General features: G+C 45.6%; 1 protein-coding gene across 1 annotated transcript; it reads left to right on the top strand.

Moving 5' to 3' along the window:
• The first annotated feature begins 365 nt into the window (after positions 1 to 365).
• LOC149329103 (uncharacterized) lies at positions 366 to 17,816 on the top strand. The gene is made up of 3 exons (XM_089560104.1): positions 366 to 550; positions 4,241 to 5,148; positions 12,284 to 17,816. Exons 2-3 carry the CDS (start codon positions 4,267 to 4,269, stop codon positions 12,365 to 12,367), a joined length of 966 nt encoding a protein of 321 aa, XP_089416230.1. The 5' UTR covers positions 366 to 550; positions 4,241 to 4,266; the 3' UTR covers positions 12,368 to 17,816.
• Positions 17,817 to 18,580: the final 764 nt, after the last annotated feature.

Raw genomic sequence — 18,580 nt, 5'->3', positions numbered from 1 at the left:
CAGAATAAGTATGTTCGTAGATGGGGAAGAACATTAGGATGAAAGGGAAGAAAAGAAAGATAATTGCCGAAAGGAGGCTGTAGCGAAAGAGAGACATGAGTCGCTGTTGGGGAACAAGGGGTTGGGAGGGGAGAAGTATTGGCAAGGCTGACGTTCGGGAGTAAGTTAGGGAGGAAATGGGAAGAGAAAAAGGCAGTTCGCATGCGTGCGTGTGTTGGGCGAGGAGGATGGCCGCGGGAAGGAGGAGGAGGAAAACGGAGCGGTCCAGCCGCGTACGCCGCCTTCCCGTTCATGCGGGACACCGTTCCCGAGCTGCACCGCGCGCGTGACATTTTCGCCGGGTGGTATTTAAGTGGCTGGCGCGGGCGGCGGCCACTCAAAGCGCTGTGTTCTCTCCCCTGTGCGGATCTGGAGAAGCGTTCCTTGTTTTCGTCGCGGTTCTCCTACTTTGCTCTCAGTGTGCGGCCTCCCACGCGGTGTGGTACGGGATCTTCACTGCGACGCTTTCCTACGAGGTCGTCAACACCTAATCTTCGACACAGTAGTTTTGGTGAGTGCCCCTCCTTATTTGGAAGCTCAGAAAATTTACCGGGGAAAACTTTACAGATGATGCAAAATTCTGTTTCTTAAGTGACCGACAAAAACAATACAGTGCCTATCCCTAGCATTTGTGAGATAAAGTTTTTGAGGGAGAAGATCCCTAATCTTTGGGCCCGTGTCGCTCGGCGCTCGCGCCAGGACCGCCGCTGAAGCAACAGGTTCCCGTCCGAGGCGCTCTTGTTGGTTACACAACGCCACTAGAGAATAGGCTGTTTTATGAAAAGCCTACTATTTTAAGCCGTTTGAGCTGTAATAGTGCTTTATTACGATGTGGGTTTGTAAGCCAACTTGATTCCTAGGCTTCGGGCGATGCCGCGAAGTTGTTCAGCTTTAGGGATTAATTGCCGTCGTGCCGTTATGTTATAGTAACATCGTAATGCTCCACCCCAACATTGGAATGTAAATTACGGTGCAAGTTGTACGTAAGCGAAACGCAATTTTTGAAGAGAAAAATGTGGAAGCCATGTGAAGACTAATATAGAAATGCGCTAAGGTCTTTTTTAAAAACTTCACGGTTCACGGTTAGACAAGAGTCTTCGTAAGTTACTACGGTAATCCAATTTCTTAGCCATCGTTGCTTCTTCGGAGGAATCTGGTCACTTGTAGAGATTATAAATGATTCACGTATTTAAATTCAGAATGGTAAACTAACGCAATACCCTCTAAATATCTTCTCTTCTTTTTTTACGAATGAAATGCAGCTAACCATGTGGTGCTTGTTCTCTTCTAAAGACAAAAATCATTAATACTCTAGATGATTTGAATGCAGTGAGATTAATGTCGTGGCTTAACGTCGCTTACGGTTGGTAAATTTTGAATTTGAGACTGCCCTTTAGAAATTTCTACTTCGGCTGGGTAGACACGCATGCTGTGGGCTTGTCTGGCCTTGTCCTATATAACCAGGTCCCGATAAGATTGTATATTTGTTTAAGTAAGGTTCTGGCTGTAATGTGATCTGTCTCGCACAAATACAAACGAAGCCTTGCTACGGTTGTCTTCAGAAACAATTCACTGGTAAATACCATCTTTATGAAAGTTTTATGCACGGACATGAGTTCTGTTTTTTAATCGTTTTCGTTTCATTTCTTCATGATGTATTTCTTCTTTTTAGTTATGGAAGCCTTACGAAACGCATAATCGTAGGCTTACTGGTCACAACACACACAGACGTACAATCGTCCCTATTGGCTTGAGAACCACTATCACGAATGTTTTAATGCAGCGTATTAAGTGGTTTACTGATCAACAAAAAATCCACTACAGAGAGAAACACTGAGACCATGAGTTTCCCGATCACAGGACTGCACTGCGCAGTCATCTAATCTGTGAACACATGACACCTCTTTGGGGAGAGCGCGACTTTAAAATTCGCTACCGGCGTCCCCGAGTGCGCCCAGGAATCCCTGTTATCCGGGGATGGCCGTTGCCTTGGCGACGCTTGGCGCTACCGGCCAATGAACGTCGAGGACGTGAACTTTGCGGCGGGCCGGCGGCATCGCGAGCTTTGTTTCTTTGTTATGCAGCCCCTTGCGGCTTTCTGCTGTTGCGCCGAGTTCGAGAGGGGACGATGCCGTTGCTTGGCACAGACGCTCGCATTCAGGGCTCGAGCTGCAACAATGTGTCTCCACTGAGATCGCCCCCCCCTTCTTTTCATTGCGGCGGTGCAGTGAACTGCGCTTGGCGCCTTGTGAAGGCTTGACAGCGCCTGTTAAGCTCAGTGGCTTTGTAATATGGTAGCAGAGCAGAGAGAGCCTTTTGCTTGTGAAAGAAAAGGACTCAAAACACCACATGCCACGAATGACGCAGAATGTTTGTGTTTTATTCAAGAAGAAAGAAGGCTTCAGCTAGCTTACTGAGGAGAAGTGAAGTATTGTAAGGGACCTTGGAATATTGTGGGCATGGTTTCGTACTGAAAGACAGTCATATAACTTATATTAACAGATTTCCGCAAATCGTGTAGCTTAAAAGCTCTGAAGATAATGGCTAAAAACCTAGCTTAAATGTGAAGCCATTGCTCTTTCCTCCAGGCTTAAATGAAGACAAAGAAATAAATGAAGAAAGAAAGATAGCAGAAAAAGAAGAAAGAAAAACAAGGTTCTTTTATGATATTTATAACTATGAAGTAATATTCTGGCAGTTTCAAAGGGTATGGACTTGCCCGATTTCAATTTCTTGTCTAGTTCCCGCTCAGAGAAGAAGGCATTGTAGTTATGTTATAAAAGCCAAAATACAAATAAACAACAAACACTGCCGCATGTAGACAAAATAAATGTAAGCCTTTATGATTTGCTAGTCTATAAGCTCTTACAATGTTTCGAATTGCTTAAGCTTGAGACTGCTAAGTATTTCGATCAACCTCTGAAGCCCACAGGAGCGTCACAGCTTTAGCAGCCGCCTGCAGTAGCACCGCATGTTCTTCGGCAATGATGAACCCCAGTAACGTGCATTTCGTGTCAGAAATGTGCAGCCCACCAGGATTTGCTTAGGGGTCGTCTACTGTGGCTTTTTTTTTATATCGTCAGCGTTCTGGATCTCTCGGCACTGGCAGGAACTCTCGTTCATATCCCTGGAGAGCTCAGGACCATATCAGATTTTATAGAGAGTTTCGCTACACAACTTGAAAGCAATCTGTTTGGGCTGTACATTTCTGACAATGACTTGAAATTCATGCTCCTGCGCCGCTGACTGCAATGGAGGGTCATGAGCTGCAGATGCACACTGTCGGGCGTACGCTGCATTTTCTCAGTGAGCTTAGCTTTCACCTTCACCTGGGGCAACAAATGACAATTCCCTCATCGCGTTCCCCCTCAGCAGATGTTCCCTCTCCTAGGCACACCGGTACCACGTGACCACAGATGGCACAATCTACAGAGGGCGCTGCTCCCCGTCCGACATGTTTTTCGTGGTTCGCTTTCACCAAGGCAACTTAGCCTTTAGGCAGCAGTGAGTGTTAGAGTTTTTAGTCATGACGTACAACAAGCAGCTTACCTGGTAGAGATTCTCTCATGTAGCTATCATTGCACGAAAAATAATACGGAAGATGTCAAACATGAGCACAGATGGCTGCTAGATAAGCTGGCATGGCTTCACTATTATTGCCTCAGAGGGGAACAGAGCAAGTGCGGTTTAAAGCCAGCGTAAACAACGTAAAAGAAAGAACACAAATATATCGTACGCCACGAAATACCGAAGTGTGCATGTTCCCACTGGACGCACATTTTTATGTAACATGCACGACAGTTAAGGCTTCTTTTTGAATGCTTATCGAATGTGTGACGTCCAGTAAGTATACTCGTGACTGGCGACATCTTGCCTGAGTGATTACGCCGGTTGATCTTTGATTTATTGATCTGCGCCAAGGCTTCATGCCTTCGGCATTGACGTAGCTGTTCATTGAGCCCTTTACTTCCAGTTTTAAAACGATTTTGGCTCGCACTGTGAGCTTACCTGAGTGCTTTTTTCTACCTGTGGTTTTCCAATACGTAGAAGAACACATAAATAGCAGTACACTGCTATGTTCTTAACAAGCACCCGTCTCCCGGACAAAGCCTCGCATTTTCCAAAACAAATAGGAACGCCCACGTGAGTCAGCCTACGTAATTGTGCTTACACTGTTCGTTTCTTTCTCCGCCTATTGCAGTGACAGGTGTCCATCGTAGGGCCGCCATGTTGTCGTCTACCGACGCCATCTTGGCCCTGGTCGGCATCGTCTTGCTCGCGCTGGCTGGAGGGGTGTCGTCCTTCCCATCTAGTCCTGTCTACGGTCGGCTCCAGCGAAACGCCGTCTCGTACCCCGAAGGCCGGTACCCACACTCTGACCCCAACTACTACGCGCTGCTCCGAGGCGACGTACCCTTGGGCGGCCCTGCGTCGTCTCCCGACTGGGGACAGTTCCTGCCAGCACCCTGGACCGGCGCCGACGCGTACGGTGGAGGAGCAGGATCCATGGTCGTGCCAGCGGTCGCTCCACAGTACGACGACTACGCCGACGAGTACGACGCCAGCAGCAGTGCTGGTGGAGTCCAGTTCCCACCGTCGTCTAACTTCGGCTACGATTGGTACGAAGCCCAGGGACAGCCCCAACAGTCGCAACAGCAGGAGCAGCAAGAAATCCAGGAAGCCGCAGTCTTCAAGGACCTCCTCGCCAACTACCTGTCGAAAAAGTCCAACGGTGCTCCTGTGGCGAGGGACGCCGAGAAGAGGTCCGAGACGGCCAAGAAGTACACGGCTGCTGGCGTCGCTCGGGGGATGAGCACCACTGCTAGGCCTAACGTGGCGGTCCTCACGGCGCCCCGCGGGAAGGGAGCAGCTGCGTCGGCGCAGGGGGCGCTGTCGTCGCCTCCGGCGGCACAGTCTACGGCTCCTCCGAAGTCTGCGGCTTCTTCATCCTCGTCAGCGACTGCTTCGGAAGCGTTTCCGGTTCCGGTCAGCCAGGAAGGCGGGCAGAAAGAGTACGCCATGTTCCGACCCGTAGGGACGGCTGAGAGCAGACGGCCCACGTTTTGGCGAGGAGGAGCCAAGCAGGCCAGCGGAGGAGCTGCCACTGCGGTGAGTGTCTCTTTACCGTTACTAGAACTACAAAGTCAAGAATGTGAGGTAATTAGTCCGTTCCTACATGTACTAAAATAAACGACAAAGAATTGATATCATAAATATTTACAACATGTTACTCATACCATTTACAAACTACTACCCCGACCACCATTTTCGCCAAATATATATGAGTATTCACTCTTCCTATTGGAGTTTACTACATCTTCATGTGGCACGTATGCGTTTTGTTGCCAGAAGGTAAGGTAGCAGGTTTATTTGAAAAACTAAATGCTCGCATCAATATAGATCGACCCCGAAGGACTAGATGAGCGCAGAAAACTGGAATGGTGAGGTCTGCCGATTATACATGTATAGTAGCTGGTAGGCTGACAGCAAGGAGATACCAGGACGCCAGAATGCGTCACTAATGTGCGTTCAGCTTGAGTAAACATTCATTTTGTCTTATTAGCGAAAAAGGCTTCTGTTTAAGAGGAGCAAACAACAAGAAACGCGCTAATCGACTGTCATCCTATAAAGGCTTAAAAAAATTCACGCTAAGCTTTAGTCATGTGGTGGGAAGTGCAGAATAGTTTTAACTTCTTAGTGTTCGCATACTTTATTAGTATTGTTAATTCATCCAAACATAAACCCAGTTTTGCACCGCTAATTTTAGGGGCTTGAACCCCGGGAGTTTTGTTCACGGCGCACGTTTTTACCCTGATCGTACTAAATAATCGAAGATGAATAATTCCAGACAGTATGCGCTGAAACATTGACTTATAGAGAAAAAGGCAGCATTATTTGAAAGAATGGAAGACTTAAGGCAATACATTTTTTGTTTACAGTAATAAACAAGCTGAGGAGCGATCTAGATAGTAAATAACTTCACTTGAATAGATGGTAGAAAAGACGAAATTTGTCAGCAATGTAACCGCACCAACGACCTTTGCATGTCACTCGCGAGCTCTACCTTACAACAAGTCGAGAAATCTACTTTTGACTTCAGGGACCAGTTTTGAGATTGTTCATAAGCGCCGCACGTAACACAACAATGATTTTGGCTTTGTTTTTGTTAGTTTGGCTTCACCTCAATAAGCGCAATATTGTGGGTGAGTACTTTTTCCAGGCAGAACGAGAGCAACAAGCGGAAGCCTCTTCGGGCCATAGGAGTAAAAGTTTCAGACGGTTGCCTACAGTACAGCATTCAGTGTTTCTAATATAGCAAATATTACAGGATGATTTACTGCAGTTATTTCACTAAAACAACGATCGTGATCTTTTTAAATTCACGTTAAATATTCATTCGAAGAGGAAAGAAAGATAAGATACGAATCCTTAACGAAGGTTCGTGTGCTCGGCATACGAACAAGCTTGTCCCAACTATCTAGCACCTGAAAAAAGAGATGAACAAGGTAACTTGCGCACCCATCTTGACTGCTATTTCAGAGTCAACAGCAATCGAACGGAGCCCATTACGTAAGCAGGCTTCGCTATTTCGCCATTTAAGACGTCACCGTAATATGTCGTCAGCAGTCTTGTTGCAATGGACGTCGCTAAAGAGATGCCAATAAAGTTTTCTAGATACGGGACGCAACAGACACTAAAAAAAAGAGCGTCGCTCTGTGTCAGTTCGATAAACACAATGAGACCAAACCAGGAGGATCAGATCAGAATCACGGGGTGCAAGAGGACTACAGACTTCTCAGGGTACCATTTCCAACATTCTGGGCTAAAAATTCTGAAAATTTTAACACTGCCAGATAATGTCAGAAAAATATTGAAGGTACTGATCCGTTCTTCTGATATGTAGCAACATTTTTCTTTTAAAGTGTTTCCATCGATCGCATCGAATAGTTGAGACTGCCTAAGAAAACCAATAGGGAATGCTTGTGACGACAACAAAAATGTTAATTGAAAAAGAAAATAGAAGACTGCCATCGGGTGATCTGTGGATATATTGATTGTGATAGGGAAGTCTTACATTAGATTAAAAATGACGTTCATAAGCAGGTTCCTGTTCGAAAATGCTTTTGTCCAGAATTGTTGGGTATGGTTGGCGATTACATATGGCGAGGGCGGCTTGAAGGAAGCTGGAGCGTAGTCTCTAACACTGTGCCAGGTAATCAACTAACGCCATGTACTAGAAAACGCCGAACGTATACATAGTGGTAGTGTGTGCATCGCAGTTTTGCGCAGAGATGAAAGATTAGATACTAATCTGCAGGCATCGAGGATGGTGTCGAGCCTTCACGTAGTTTTCTGGCTTGTTGTCTGCGCTTAAGTGCGTACTTAGGTTGTGGGAAGGCAGAAGTTTCACATGACTTATAGGCATCTTAATAAGTACAGTACTGCCATTAACGTCACGAGAAAAGTTACCGCTGTTTTGTGGCATTTATTATTTAACTACCTCGCCCCTCGTACCTACGCTGCCCCTCTTTCCTGAACGTAATCTGTAGCCAAATGTCTTCCTCACATTCCAGCAGTCTTTCCATATATATATGAACACCCATAATCTTATAAGAAACAGCCTACAAAACGGACTCTTCACTACAGGCAAGCCTGGAATGACAGAAGCTAGAAAACATGCACTACTACAAGGACACAAAAATCCTAGATCAGTTACAGCACGATAACTGAAGAGCTCAGCAAAATACAAAGGAAGGGAGGCCCAACCCTTTTACCTCACGTCCGGACTTGGTTCAGGACCATCGACATTTTCCTAGAGGCGAATACATATATAATAATTCGCGTTACTTCACGCGCTTCTAATTTTTTTCCCACAGAACACGGACTAAAACGTCTCGCTGTTTTAAGTTTCAGACTCTGTCGAAACTAGCACAAGCGATCGTCGACATTTGCGTCATCGCAAATTTTCTCCCTAGAAATGCCCATTTAGGGACAAATGAGAAGAATAAAGAAAAAAATTTCTCAGTGACGGCGGGGTGGCGCAGTACGCAATAGAATCCCACCAGAGTTGCGTCCTTTAAGACGTAGGAGGAGCAGTACCATTAAAAATAGGCGTGGGCGACTGGAACGCGGGAAGGGGCTTCCCGAAAAAAATCCCACGGTTACTGCGTTTCGGGTATAAAAAGGGGGCGCACGACGAGTGGGTGGGAGAACTTTATGAAAGAGACCGATACGAGAGGAAAAAAGAAGAAATCTTTACAGCCGCCGTCATGGCCGGCTGCTGCAGCCGACGCGGGTGACGTCAGAGGCGAAGGGTATCGTGCGTCAGCGGCGACGTCACCGCTGCGCCGACCAATGAGCGCGCGGCTCCATTCATGCTTTCTCGCTGCCATCCCCATCCTCCCTCAGCCCTTCGCGTCCCTGACAGAGAATACGAGCGGTTCCTTTCCCTCCATAAAAAAAAGGTCGTACGACGGCGAGCGTTCAATGGACGGCGCCCAGCCTGTGTGGCCCGCCGTGGAGGTTGGGAAGACAGGGAGCCTTGGATGGGGAAATAGGGATAAAGGCAGAAAAAAAAAGAGCAGGGAAGAGTTGAGGCTCGTGGTCTCGGGATGGAGAGCGTGGTTTTCTTGTTTCTTTGTTCATTCGGATGGAAGGTTGAATGTTCTAACGAGAGGCGATCTATTTCGTGTTTCCTTACACGTTATCCTTGTCGTAAACGCCGTCCAGTTTGGAACCAAAATGGCACCACACCCACCTACACTGCACCCCCTCCCCGCCTTCCCCAAAGTTTCCTTCTGACTCCCTCGCGCTCCGAGATATCGACGTGGAGAGGCTATTTTTAGAAAGCGGTTGCGCGCCGTGCACATTCGCCGCCCCTTCTCAGAAAAGTGCGACGCTCACTACGTTGCTGAGGTTATCTGCCTGCAGTCTCAGTTCGACGCTTTCGCATCCTTTAAATTTTCTTCAACGCACAATGCGACAGGCGACCGCGGGATAGCGAACAAGAGAGCTGTCTGATGTTGGGACGAGACCGAGACGTCAAGCTGATAACCTCACCAGCACCCCGCGCTCTTCTCTCTGCTTCTTTCAACCCTCTGCCTTCTCTCTTGATCTGTGTACGCCTCTCGTAACTCTGGTTATGTGACAGCGCTTGAAGAGCTGCTTTTCTCTTTTGGATCTTTCGCTGCAGACGCGTTGATTTCAGGCGCACCGCCGCGCTCTTCACAAAGGAGATGACAAAGACGATAGCGATTTGGAAGAAGCGGCGCGTCGAGGCGTCTTCTAATAGCGTTCCTTTGTTCGCACCAGTGAAGGAAGCGCGCAGACACGTCGGGGGGAGAGGGGGGGGGGGACGATGAATGGAGGTTCGAACTGCGCCCGCTGCGACGAATTGCACTTGCCCTTTCCACAGGAGGCCGGGGACGAGACACTTTTAGGGAAGGTGGAGGAGGGAAAAAAAAGAGACCACTTTTAGCGATTTGACGAGTTCGATCCGAACAGCATTGTGGGGCCGCCCCTGGAGACAAGGTGGGAGGTCTGTGGGCGGCGTCTCTGAAGTGGTCGTTCATTGTGCACGACTAAAAAAAGGCAAGCGCGTTATTCGGAGCGGCGACAACGAACGACGCTATTTCCTGTCTTCCCGGCGGGCTCGTTCGATATACGGTGTGACTGGAGGGTCTATCTATGGAATCGCGTCGCCGCATTAGGACTCGCGTCGGGTTCTAAAGATAGCATATAGCGTCGGAGTTGTTCCACGTGGCGGTGATTTCGCCATGAGGCAGTGGCCGCGGCATTGTCAAGGCCGCGGGTGGAAGGCAACAGCGGCAGTTCGATCCGATTATATGTGCACGTCAAAGGCCGCCGGAGACCGGTTCATGCGCACTTTTAGCCTCGCTGTTGTTTTAATCAAGAATAGCGCCGAGGTTAGGTTGAAAGATACCGGTGACATTGCTATCAGCATGACCCTTGCATGTCTTATGTAGCTATTGTGGAGGTATATGTATCTGTGCACAATAGAGCTCGAAAGCCTAAGTTAATTACTGTAGAGAGGTTGAACATTCAATAGCACGTATGTTTTATTAAAATCCTTGCCGGCACTCTATTGTGTGAAATACATAGCTACTACGTGCAAACATTAAGGTGCTCAGAGATACTGACTTAGTCTTTGAATCACGAGCTGTTTGCTTACGGCTTTGTAATTCTTTCCTAAGGTTTTTGTTATTTTTGGTTTAGAATGGAATTAGAAACTATTCAACAAAGGTGCTTAACCTTCTTCAAAATTTGGTCTTCACTACGGCGTTCCTCATAGCCTGAATCGCTCTGGGACGTTAAACCTCCATAAAACCAATAAAAATTTGGTTTTGCTGCATATAATATTTTTTAAACAGAACTATACTAGTTTCGTTTTGCTGCAGTGATTCTTTATGTTTAGGGGTCGGGCAAAATAGCACTTGAAAATGAAACTTAATCTTTGCGAATAGCTAAAATATTTAACACCACACAGTTTATTATAACCTCTGGTGTTACTTTCCTGTGTCAAAATTATATTCAAGACTTCAGGAGGGCAGGAAAGAGTACTTGGGCTCCGTTGTTAGAGCTCTTTGCACATGATTTTGAAATTTTATATCTTAAGGTTTAATTCTAATCCATTCTCGACGTCAGGCAAATTCCTTCAAAATTTTGTTTCTCTACACGCAATATTCTATGAATTCATCAGTAGAATTGTATCTTGCTTCAAACAAGTAATGCGAGAGCCGAGAGCGAAGCCTAACAGCGAACAGCTGCTCATTTTATGTGCAGTTCCTGTTTTGGCTGCGCTCCAAATGATGTCTAATGGAACGTTGGGACACTGTTTCGGGTCATTCGGATGGCGGAAATAAGCGCCTCGCGACAGACGACTCTTTGTACCCGCTCCAGCCACGCGAAAGTTCCCGCTCTGCTCTAAGCCTAACATAAAGGCCGCCATCTTGTCGTCGTTCCTGCCAAAGCGTCAATACCACGCGTGCCAGGCCTCGGCGAGCCTTCGGGCCCCTCATTTAGGAAATGGGCTTCTGCCGTGACTGAGCCTTATATTCCGTGCAGGAAGCCATGTAGCCCCCTCGAGTTTGAGCAGCCGTGCTTGTCTTGTCTTGGCTTGATTGCGGCTCGTCAGCCTCCCTCTCCAGTCCTCGACGGTGGCGTGCGCGGGGACGCGTACTAAGAAAGGAAATGGGCGATGATGGTGGGATGTACCCCGTAGCGGCGTGGGCTCATATAACGAAAGTAATGACCAAGGTTGGCTCTTCTGCTTTTTTTTTCATTTGCTGAGTTGCAGCATTTATCGATAAAACAACGGCTCAAATTGATTGTTTAATTTAGTGGGAGGGGGCAAACCTTGGCCATTTTTCGGATTGCTTCGTGGGTCGAGGGCTGGGAAACACTAAATTAGGGGCAATTTTTCCCCATCGAGAATTGTTATCGAGTGGTTGTGGGCGCCCGTCGCTTGCAGCTCCGTGTTGCCATGCTAATGGCTTTGGGGCACGTGAACGTATAATTTAATGCGTATTGAACAGCCTCGGTCTATTTATAGCACGCAGGCGTACAAAATGAGAAACGTGACGTTGGCTCCAACTTGAGCGTGAGCATCGGGGATAAGCGAGGGCTTACTTTTATTACAAACTAATTGATTACCTGTCAGTGATTAACGATGTTCAAAATGGTTCTTTTTTCATGGTCCCTCTGCATCCTTGTCTCCTAATAGAAACCTTTTGCGGTTCTGCGGGTGAACAGTGTTTGTGCGTCTGGTAACATATTCGATGTCATTTACTAAATTATGATCCTTCACTGAATAATTTGTTATTCTTTACTAATAATAGCCACGCGATTGAAGTACCTGTACTTGAATGCCTTCGTGTGGGCTAGTCGGTAATTCATCATAGAAAATGGCAGCGTTAAGGAAACAGGAACAACATCGAAAAATATTACACCACAGGATCAGCACATATTCTGTGGTGTGTTTCTTCGATGTTGTCCCTGTTTCCTGTGCACTGTCATTTTATATTATACTTATACTTGTTGCAGCCCTACAAAGCCACACTATTGGTTTAGTATTGCCGCTCGTGTCATGATCATGACATTTTGTCTGAATATTGTCTTGTAATCGGCTTGTTTCTGAAGCAAAGTGATCGTCAACAGCACCATAACTTTTATGAAATAGAGTGGAACAGAAAAATAACTGCTTTGTTTTTGGTTCTTATTACAGCACGGGAAGGTGACAAGGTCGAGGTTCGGACGCTTCCCAGACGATACCCTAACGGAGGAGCTGGACCAGCTCAAAGCACAGTAGTCGGATTGCCAGCGTCATCGTCACAAGTATCCGGAGGCGACACCTCGCGGCCCTGCTGGGAAACATGGTCGGCCGCTGAGAAGAACACTTCATGGCAAGCCGTCTAGAACCGAGACAAGCAGCCGACATAATGTGCGCTGTCCCGCAACCAGACTCAATACGCTCGGTGTAATGTCGTTTGCAAGATGATTCGCTGATAGCGTTGTTCCTTGTTCCGATGGTTGTTGCTTGGAAGAAGAATGGACATCTCAGACAAGAGGTTCCTTTAAGCGCGCGCCACATTTTCTTGTCAAGCATGCAGCACATGCGAATTTTGTCGTCTTTATTGTCGAAAAATGTGCTGAGTGAGATGCTACGAGGTACGCATTGAATCACGTACGTTATTGTATGCGGCTGCGGGCATTTATCTCAACACCTGTAATTTCTTGCCGTTAAAGTGCTGAGTGACCAGCATAAACTATATCTTCGTAGTGCCAGAAACAGCATGTGCTGTGGTGGAGATTTAATTAGACTCTGTTAAATACTGCAGTGGAGTGTTTTATAATCGAAGTTCCTTGCTTTCGATTACTTATGCCCAACGGCTGTTCTAAACGCCTTGACGTGCTGAGATGCATATCGGAGTACGATGCTAGCAGCGGTGATAAGATGACTGGCATATTTTTTCAACCCTCTTGTTTTGTATGCCAGCCATGATTTAGATTGAGGTGTGCAACCGCTTTTTCACTCAGCAACGGCTGTCAGTGTTTTGGTGCGCTAACCTTGGTGAAGGAATGTGCTTTTTTAAATGGCAGGAACTAGAAATAAATCGAGCAACTTGCGGTGTGAATTGAATAACCCACGCATTAGTTCTGGCCTCCGAGGCAGTGGTGAAATTGAATTATCAGGTTTGCTGAAACAAGAAAATAGAAAACAGAGTGTTCAAGAAGATCACTGAACGATGATGCCGCTGACACGACTGTGTACAGTGTCGTGTAGAGCAACTATTCTTAGACGAGTATGTTCACCCCGAAAAGTTGAATAGATTGTATTTTTCCTTTGTGCCAAATTGTTATCTAAAATTGAGATTTATTTCTGTACCTGGGTACAGTGATCTCATGGCTTATATCCTGTTGCGCAAGTCTGATCGGCGCTCAGACTTTTTGTTTTGCTGTCACACAAAATGTCTGACTCTAAGCTCTTACCCTTTTAGACCGCGGAATAGAACATGCAAGACTTGCATGAGTTACCATCCTGAGCATGTTCCTCGACAGACAACTGTGACGGAGTATGCTAAAAATCGCTTGTCGGCTCTCCCGTGTTTATCAAAGTCCCCTGCCGCATTTTCGAAGTAACCTAGTACGCGGAGTACCTCGTGAGAAGCTGTCTTAGAAGTGCCCGGCTAGCTGTGTTTGTTGCACACACAAAAAGAAACATTAACCTTTACTATCTAAGCCCTTGTCATAAGAAGCTTATTTTTATAAACCGACAAAAGTGGCAAATACCGCTCAAAGAAAAAAAAAGACCGCTAAAATTTAGGCGACGAAGTAGTTGCTTCATTTTCAGAGCTTTGCGTACGCTGTCTCAGAATAGAACGATGAATAATTTTATCTCAGGAACTCTTGCCACCAGATCAGGACCGAAACTTATAATGCTGCTCGCACGTATGCATGACCGTGCATTATTCTGGCGAATAATAATAGCCTACAAAGCAGCCGGCCAGTGATGAAATTTTCCTGCGTCCGAAGAGGTTATTGTATTCGACCGTCGATTTGGTGGAAGTATTTCTGGCTTTCACGCGAGTGATGGTTCTTTTGACTGAGGGCGTCCTAATCGTCTCTGACTTTGCAAAACTAACCTCTATTCTAAAAAAAAAGAAACTCGTGATTTGGTGCTGTTAGATAAGCTCCTCCTTTTTGTATCAAGTAATCAAATGTGCCGCCTGCACTACGAAGATAAAATATCTATAAGACAGGATAAACTCCAGTGTAAAACTGTTAGCGGTTCCTTCTTTGGTTGGTTTGCAACCGTTTCTGGATTACTGAAAAAAAAAATGAGTTGTTCATTCATAGAGTCCTAAGTTAAGTTTGCCCTTGGTATTTCTTACCTCAGTAATGTAGGCAAGCGAAATGATAGCAAAAGAAAAAAACCCTAGAGCAGAAATGGTTGTGACGTAGCATTTAACAACAACAAAAAACTGTGTGTGTCTCATGTCCTGCAATTACTGAAAGAGGCCGCACTTTAGGCGTAGCTTTTATTTTCGACGCGAATCATGTAAATAGTTGACGCTGCATTCCAGCTGCGCGATACAGTGCGTTAAATGAGGCATGGTCAAGTCTTCCTGGAGAAAGTTACAGTTATGTCAGCTGTGGAGAAAAGTTACTTAAACTCTCCAGTTAAGTTGGAAGAGTGACACCTGATTCACTGAATCATGTTTAGGGCGAGACTTTGCCGCGTAGTTTAGTAGACATACGTCTGGAGAATATTTTACCGTGAAAAGTGTAAATTTATATGTCATAAACTTAATTGTTTGAGAAGAAAAGAAAAAAGTGGTAGTTTTTGAGGGCTTCTAAAATAATTTCGGTTTCAGTCACTAACGAAAAAGCAAGCTAGTGCAGAAAATGAAAAACATAATATACCCCGTGTACTGCCGGCATTTATTCCTTCGCCTGCAGTTCACGTTTCCTTACCACGGCTTACAAACTGAATTTGAAGAAAACTGAATTTCCGCGCAACCCATTCCAGAAACACCAATCTACCAATTTTATGTCATTAAAACCTGTAAACCGACTTGTGTAGATCGTAATATCAATCAATGTGCCCAGCCTTTACAGTAGTGACCAAAGTGAGAAAAGAATAGTTGACTAGTTAGCGACAGTACCAGCCTTTTCTGCTGGCGTAATCTGTCATGCGAAGGTGATATTGTAAATACGTGCAGTGTGTATATCGTGCAATCCTCTGTAAGCGCGGGCAGAGGGCCAGTCACTATCTCTCTGAACTCAAAGTGTTTCCCTTACCGTTATCCTAGAAATTCAGTAGGCTTGTAGATAAGGTTTTATCTTCGGACATCAGGGATTGTATGCGCGTGCTCACGATGAGAGTGATTAATGCGATGGTAATTGATATGTTGAATAACGAACGCGTGGCTTCTGCCTCACACGTATTAATCGCAGGGAGAGATGCCGTGTGATTATACACGGCATTTCTCCTGTAATCGGGTACATTGCGCAAGAAAATAGTTACTGGGACGTGTTATCTTACGGACAAGGATGATCAGAAGCCGCATCATGATGTAATGAAAGATGTGAAGCGCGGAGCGACAAACGTGTGCTTTCTTTTCGCACTGGTGCTATAAAAACAGTTTAGGATCAATTAGAAACAATTAGAACGAACAACTCAGTACGTAGTGAAATTATTGGGAGCGAATTCAACCGACCTAAGAAGACGAAATGTAGGAGAGAAAATGTCTGAGAAATTATCGCTGATGGATAAGTCGCTTTGCTTTATTTTCTGCCCATCGCTTACTGAGGATGTACTGTGTGTATAAACTTAAAGCATCGGCATCAAGATTGCAGTGACGTTAGTGTTTGTGTTTGTGCTGTTTGTCAGTTATGTGGACATGCTGTTGTGTAGCGTTCTGTCACAGGCACGTTAGGTGTTGCTCCACTCTAGTGTAGGGCACACGGGCCTTGAAATGTGTGTTACGGTTTGTTTGATGACGCAAGAAAACCCACGAGGGTGAACATGATGCCCATGATGTCCTGATGGTCAGTGTGTGAGAAAGAAAAATGTGTGCATTTTTCATATCGATAAGCTCAACAGTTTTCCTTCTGTGTGCATGTGTTATGCGTGAGTGTGTTCGTTGGCGTCTGTGTACGCGACTTCGGCTTGAGATAACCGCAGATAAGAAAAGCCGGTTGCTATAGCCAGTGCTCGTGGTTCACTTCCATGGGCATCGAGGACAGTCTTACATTTTCTGGGGAAAAAAAAGCGTGAACATTCGCATATTAAAAGGAAATGAAACCAGATATGGAAGTCTGTCAATACTATTTGCAGAGCTCATTCTTATAATGCGCCGGAGAATTTATTTAATATGATTGTTACTCGAATTTGTCAACTCCCTGAGCATGCTTAACGTCTTGAAATCTTCTAAAAATTTAAATTCCTAGCAAATTCGTTTTTCACTCGCAATTTTTTTTTGAGAACGTGGGACCTGCTTCGAAAGAGTCATTAAACTTGGTTATGACACCATGACAAATTTAAAGAAGCTTCGCTAAACCATTGAGAAGTCAGATATAATACAGCTTAAAAAAAGTCTAATTGCAAAGAGAGGAGCAATTTTCAAACTCCATGAAACAATGTTAAACAACCGGCAGCCATCCTCTATGTGAGACCGAAATTGATAATTGATAATGTGGCCGGTAGTAACTGTTAAGGCCGCCTCAGAGATAAGACTGTCTGTATCTTGCTTTTGCAAGTGAACCCTGAACCGCACTATAAACACGGCCAAAGCCCACTCCTCAAACTTGTACAGCTCGAACTGTTCAAGTACCGCTTGGCTGTCTTTATCTTCTCCTATCTCTCCTTTTATCTCTTGTCGAGGACTCATCCGAGGACGGTGTGATATACGTGTGCTCGTCTTTGCATCTTTGCGCCTCCGTCTTTGAGGCCAAGAATCTTTCTCTCTCTCTCTCGACGTTTCGCGGTAAGACACAGGAGATTGTAAATTCCACCAAGGTGTGTTCACGGAACCACAATCTTTTGCCTCTTCTCGACTCAATGAGAAGTTGTGTGAATACATGTTTCTCCCTATCTTTCACCTTTGGTCCACAGCCGGCTGTCCTAACTGGCTGTTTTGGATCACGTGCTTGCGTAGAAAGCCCGTATTGATTTTTTTTGTTAGATTTTTAATGGTGGATAGAGGAATGCGGAGTCATCACTTTCTCAACAACTTATTGCGCAGTGCCAAGAGACTGCCTCGGAAATGGGCATCATGGAGGAAAAGTTTTGAGGCCTGAATTGTTGCCAAAAAACAAACAAACAAACTGTCATGCGTGGCACAGCATGACCTAAAATGAAAGCAACATTGTAGTCAGTGCTGAAGTGGTTTGACGGAAACACTTGTTTCAAATGCTATTGGCCAAATGGCGGTCGGTTTGCTCCTGGTTATTTATCACTCCGCAGTCCTGCTACCGCTATGACAATTTCGTACCATTGTACTAGTTTGCTTTAGAGTGTAGATAAGAAAAAAGAAATACTAAGAAGTGGCTGATTTGCCCTGAGACACCGTGCCTGCATGTTATCTTGTCATCTCTGTGTACCAATCAAAAACCCCACCTGTGGAAAGTTTTTAGTGGCACCGCGCTTGGTGAAACAGCGCTCCTGAGAGGTGCCCGTAGATGTGTGCTACCTGCCGAACCATCTGTACATAAATCGAGGAATTATTTTCAATAAAAAACTCACACGCGCGTAATACTCGTGTCAAAGCGTCGTTCACTGCAGCTCCAAGCTTGAAATGACGATCAAGTGGGAGTCCCCATGCACGACTACAAAGATGTTGGACATCCTGTGGTAATGCTTGAAATTCTTGCCGTAACCGCGGCAGCGACAGAACATGCAGATGTGTTGCGGCAGTTATATATGCAGAAGTGCTCTCGCTTCTAGGATAGGTTTTGTAGTTACCACAGTGCGGAAGAAATATTTTAGTGTAGAGAGAGCTATTTCGGTAGTACTTAATGGCTTCTGGCTTTTCCACAGACTGTGTTCTGTCTGACTTACAACCTTTTGTGTAGTCATGAGAAAGGCAGTTTGGTCGGGACAACCGGAACACATGCACTAGTAGAATCCCTACTAAAACGTTCTATATGAGCCGCTATAATGGAATTATAGGAATATGGAGTCCCTATGATAATGCAGACTGTATAGGAATACATAAACCTTCTGCATGATTTCCATGTGGACCCAGCATACTATAGTTTGTAAATGATTTTCATATAGGATGCAGGACTTTATATGAAGTCGGGTGTGTTTCTACAGGCGCTGTTTACATAGTCCACATCGACTCCGTAGGATCCATGTGGACTCCACATGAGCCATATTAAAAGCATATGGCACTTTGGGACTCGCAATATGGAGCTTTACGGTAGGATTGCAGTACCGAGAAGAATTTTGGTCATCATGACAGTGTTATCCCCCGAAATACCATGAGACGGTCCACCGCAGTGCCGCCTCGAAGAA

The sequence above is a fragment of the Amblyomma mixtum genome, chromosome 9 (assembly GCF_055824585.1).
Source record: "Amblyomma mixtum isolate Tamu chromosome 9, ASM5582458v1, whole genome shotgun sequence".
Taxonomy (NCBI): domain Eukaryota; kingdom Metazoa; phylum Arthropoda; class Arachnida; order Ixodida; family Ixodidae; genus Amblyomma; species Amblyomma mixtum.
The sequence above is the reverse complement of the archived record's forward strand: the minus strand, read 5'-3'. Positions and strand labels throughout refer to the sequence as shown.

Bases quoted from the DNA above. Each gene is read 5' to 3' on its own strand.
- LOC149329103 (XM_089560104.1), top strand. From the start codon at position 4,267: ATGTTGTCGTCTACCGACGCCATCTTGGCCCTGGTCGGCATCGTCTTG. The intron at 5,149-12,283 runs GTGAGTGTCTCT...TTCTTATTACAG, and splicing joins GCGGAGGAGCTGCCACTGCG to CACGGGAAGGTGACAAGGTC.